The 5,000-nt window shown below is 46.8% G+C and overlaps 1 protein-coding gene across 1 annotated transcript in view; it reads right to left on the bottom strand.

The window, feature by feature from the left end:
* ppp3cb (protein phosphatase 3, catalytic subunit, beta isozyme) overlaps positions 1-5,000 on the bottom strand; it is a gene marked incomplete at both ends in the record, with an annotated part of 24,855 nt that overhangs the window by 2,399 nt on the left and 17,456 nt on the right. Inside the window, 6 exons of the mRNA XM_079745294.1 lie at positions 141-188; positions 1,218-1,315; positions 2,058-2,142; positions 3,889-3,966; positions 4,529-4,654; positions 4,959-5,000. The exon at positions 4,959-5,000 is cut by the window's right edge and continues 53 nt beyond it. Of these exons, the coding sequence (XP_079601420.1) occupies positions 141-188; positions 1,218-1,315; positions 2,058-2,142; positions 3,889-3,966; positions 4,529-4,654; positions 4,959-5,000 (477 nt within the window). The remainder of the gene's footprint in view (positions 1-140; positions 189-1,217; positions 1,316-2,057; positions 2,143-3,888; positions 3,967-4,528; positions 4,655-4,958) is intronic.

Raw genomic sequence — 5,000 nt, 5'->3', positions numbered from 1 at the left:
ACACACACACACACACACACACAAACGAAAAAACGCATACACACACAGACACTCACACATGGAGCCACACAAGGACACTGACACACACACACACGCACTCACCCACACACACACACACAGTGGAATGACAGCGGTTTTACCTTCGGCGTCCTCAACTGTCTCGATGGCTTCAATGGCCTCAATGGTAGCTGAAGGATGGGTGGGAAGGAAAGGAGAGAAGGAAAGGAAAGGAGGAGAGAAAGAAAGAGAGAGAGAGAATAATAGAAAGAAACAGAAAAGAGAGAATAGAATGAAGGCGAAGGTAGAGGAAACAGAAGAAAGATAGGGAAGCAAGGAGCCAACAGAGAGAAGGAAGAGCAAAGGATAAAGAAGATAAGACAGATAGAGAGAGGGAAGAGGGAGAGAGAGAGAGAGGGAAAAAGAGAGAGAGAGAGAGGGAAGAGGGAGAGAGAGAGAGGGAGAGGGAGAGAGAGAGAGAAAGAGAGAGAGAGAAGAGGGAGAGAGAGAAAGGGAAGAGGGAGAGAGGAAGAGAGAGGGAGAAAGAGAGAGAGAGAGAGGGAGAGAGAGGGAGAAAGGGGGTGAGAGAGGGGGCGTGAGTGAGAGAGAGAAAGTGATAGAGAGAGAGAGAGAGAGAGAGAGAGAGAGAGAGAGAGAGAGAGAGGAGCGTGTGTGTTACTCATGCAGAGGCCCCTAAAGCAGCACTGAGGCTGTGGTTCACAGGGGGCCCGGTGTCAGCGTGCGCAATAGCTGCCATTAGCTCACTAACACACACACACAAACATACACACACACACACACACGATCGCTCGCTCATGCGCACGCACACGCACACGCCCACACCCACAGCAGGCTGTTGGTGTCCTCAGCGCTGGGACGGGGCGGAGGGAGTGACTGAATACGGAGCATGAGGAGAGAGGAGTACCGATGGAGGAAGACTAGAGTGTGTTTCAGTGTGTGTGTCACACAACTTGATGATGCTTGTCTGTCTGTGTTATGTGTGAGTGTGTGAATGAGAGTGAGCGCGAGTGTGAGTTTGAGTGAGAGAAAGAGAGAGAGAGAGAGAAAGAGACGGAGAGAGTATATATGTGTGTGTGTTTGTTTGTGTATGTGTACGTGTGTGTGTACGTATGTGTGTGTGTGTGTGTGTGTGTGTGTGTGTGTGTGTGTGTGTGTGTGTGTGTGTGTGTGTGTGTGTGTGTGTGTGTGTATACACTCACCACTCTGCAGTGTCTGCTTGCCCCCTGAAAGCACCCCGCTTGGCAGCATGCCTGTCGGGGTCAGCCCCTTGAGGGTCAACACGTTCTCACTCTCCTCCCTGGGAGAGAGAGAGAGAGAGAGAGAGAGAGAGAGAGAGAGAGAGAGAGAGAGAGAGAGAGAGAGAGAGAGAGAGAGAGAGAGTGGGAGAGAGAGAGAGAGAGAGACAGAGACAGAGGGAGAGACACAGAGAGGGACAGTGACAGAGAGGGAGAGAGACAGAGAAGCAGAGAGACGGGTCAGAGGTTGGGTGGGTAAGGGAACGGGGTCATAACTGAAGGTCATTACTTCCTGTTATGTTTCGCCACATCCTGTGTGATATTACGTTCGGACAGACTCCTTTGTCTGAAGTTACTTGTCTTAACTTTCTTTCCCACTGTCCCCCTTGTTCTGTGGTTGCCCTGATGCTTCTTCTCTGCGGCGATAGGCCTCACCATGCAGTGCATAGTGGGTCAGATCACAGACCAATTCCGCTACCGCATTATAAGTATACCTGCATACATCTGGCCGAATAGTATGCTGTCAAGGGTGGCTGGAGGTGGGTCTTTGGATGAGGTGCCAGTTCTCATACTGTGTGTCAGCAAAGAGCCTGTTTTGGCTGGGAGATGATTGGTTGGTTTGGCGGCCATTATGCAGAAAAACGCATAATGATAATAAACCGTCTCATGTGGATCTGAGGTTCTGTTACTTTCTCAGAGAAATACATTGTGAACACACACATTTTAAACAGACACTCCCGCTTGCACACACGCACACACGCACAAACACACACACACACACACACACACACGGGCTTCACTCACCGTAGAACAGAGAACATCTTGGCCATCTTCCCGATGGCGCGGATCTTGTTCTTGATCACCTCTTTCCTCGCTGCCGCAGCGTTGGCTGCAGAGAGGAGAGAAGAGGGGCGGAAGAGGAAGAGGAAGAGCAGAGGAAAAGCAGAGGAAGAGGAGCGGAAGAGGCAAGGAAGAGGAAGAGGAGAGGAAGAGTAGAGGAGGAGAGGAAGAGGAAGAGGAAGAGGAGAGGAAGAGGAAGAGGACAAACACAGCAAAGTCCAAAGCAAAACGTCAACTCAACACACAGTGGAAACCTTCTATGTGTGTGCTGTTCTTTGTTTGACTTGTGCTTCAACCACCACAGAGTGGTTAAGCCTTTGCACAAACCTTCCCCCACCGTCAGAGAGCAGTGAACTGCAGGGCGGGTTTTACCTGCAGTTCAGCTCCGGTTCTGTGGAGTTGGCTCCGGTTCTGTGTACATGTTCATGGAGCTCTAATCCTGTTCCCTCCCAAAGCTAGATAGTTTAACATTTGAGATTCCAGTAGTTCATGAAAAATAAGCAAATTATTTTTCTCCTGATATTTCTTAACACAGTTCAATAAAAGCAGGATGTCGGTCCATCGTGTCGGTGTCGGTGTTCAGACAAAATGCTAACAGTACGTCTCTGGTTTCATTTGACACAAAGGTCAGATTAAGTTAAGATAAGGTATGGCTATAGTAAAGTGTCTTTATAACAGAGCCTTGAAGGTCCTTCAAGGCTGGACAAGAAGAGAATAATGCATCATCACTGCCAAATTCTAAGCAAATATACGATTCTAAGGTTTGCTAATTTCCTTACATTTAGTTAAATTGGTCTTCAAATGCAATTTGTAAATAAATAACACTGCTCCCCAACAGCTCTGCAAGACAATAAATAGATTGAAAAGTGGTTCCAGATCCACCACCCGATCAACGTCAAAAGGCAACTGTAGTATCCCTTACTGCAAAACATCTTTCTGTCAAACTGCCTTTTCAGTAAAGGGGACCAAATGATGGAACTCACTGCCAGAACACTTGAAATGTATCCCTATATTTGACACCTTCAAAGAAACTTTTGGCGAATTCAACAACAATCTTGCTTGCATACTTAGTTTTTTACAACAGGCTCTCTCTGTATGTCTTCTTTTCTTTTTCACTTGAAAAAGTGTCGTAAATTAGCTTTGGCTAAATACACTGTGATGCAAACATCAGGTGACTGTCTTAAGCTTATCTATGTTTATGTATCTGTAACCTATTCAAATAAACCTTAAAGAGCACCTATTATGCTTTTTCGACTTTTATGACCTATAAACGTTGTTCTTACGATGTATAGTCATGTTTAACCATACTAAAGTGTCAAATAATGACGTACATGCATTTAGACGTATTCCCTGCTGAGCGGCTGTGCAGAGCGCTAAACACTAGGGACGCCGGTTCACTTGTTCAAATTTCCGGGAATTATCTATGGAGAACAATCCGGATTTTCCATGTATGGTAATGCTGCAACATGCCCTTCCGGAAGGTAACCAATCACAACGGAGTGGGGTTGGCAAGAGGGGGGCGAGGGGGCGGAGAAGGACGAAGCCGAGTGTTGTCAGAGAATGCTGAAAGCGCCCAGATGAGAGGAAGAGTTTCCATCGTTTTTTGCACTGTGGTTTGTGTCAGGTTGCTCTATAGGAGTCATTAATAAGAAATTAAGACCAGATAAGTAGTATAATATGAGATCTTTAAAATAAAATAAAAATTGTACAAGGAAACGTCAGCCCGGTGTGCGGCTCCAACAGCATGTGTTCTGCTGAACTTGCTGAACACAAACACTTGGTGTTCCTCGCTCACCGTCGTAGATCTCCTCCCCGTCGTTCATCAGCTCGTCGTCGGAGCAGATACTGAGGACGTTCACCAGCATCTCCGTCACTGGAGGGGAGGACAGGGCAGGTCAGAGGAGGCAGCAAGGTGACTGGAGCTCAGTACTCGAACAGCAATGAATAATATTACTAATATTCTGAACCATTACTTAGAGGTAGCAGCTTCAACCAACTCTTCCAATAATGTGTGTGTGTGTGTGTGTGTGTGTGTGTGTGTGTGTGTGTGTGTGTGTGTGTGTGTGTTTGTGTGTTAGCTTATGTGTGTGTTTGAGTTTAATGTGTGTTTTTCGTTTTTATGGTGTGTGTGTGTGTGTGTATGTGTGTGTGCTCTTGTATTTCGCTAGTGTGTGTGTGTGTGTGTGTGTCTGTGTTATGTGTGTGTCAGAGTTTGATGTGTGTTTTTTGTTCTGTGTGTATGTGTGTGTCTATTATATTTGTGTGTTTGAGTTTGATGTGTGTTTCTCATTTTGTCTGTGTGTGTTATATGTGTGTCTAGGTTTGATGTGTGTATTTCTTTTTTTGTGTGTGTGTGTGTGCGTCTGCGTTATATGTGTGTCTGAGTTTGATGTGTGTTTTTCATTGTGTGTGTGTGTGTGTGTGTGTGTGTTCACCCTTCTCCCCTACGAAGGGCAGGGACCAGGTGAAGACGTCCATGAAGTTGGGCAGCCAGTAGGGGTGGGGGGAGCAGTTGAACTGACGGATGTTCATCACGTTGTTCTCATACTTCAACACGGCCGCTGGAGACACACACACACACACACACACACGCACACACACACACACATACGCCACACACACACACACACACACGCAAGCACACACAAACACACACACACACACAACACACACACACACACGCAAGTACACACAAAAACACACACACACCAGCACAAACACACACACACACACACAAACACACAAACGCACAGTTTATTTGTGTACATGTGGTTGCACCACATTGAATGCATTGCTGTATGTCGGTGGGTGTGAATGCCTCTATGTGTGTGCATGCGTGTCCACGTGCGAGTGTGTGTGTGACACCTTTGTTGTTGTACACATCCAGGTAGTTCGGAGCGGAGAAGA

This window comes from Pollachius pollachius (assembly GCF_949987615.1).
Source record: "Pollachius pollachius genome assembly, chromosome: 10".
In the NCBI taxonomy this organism is placed as follows: Eukaryota; Metazoa; Chordata; class Actinopteri; order Gadiformes; family Gadidae; genus Pollachius; species Pollachius pollachius.
Note: the sequence above shows the minus strand (reverse complement) of the source record. Positions and strands in the feature narration are given on the sequence as shown.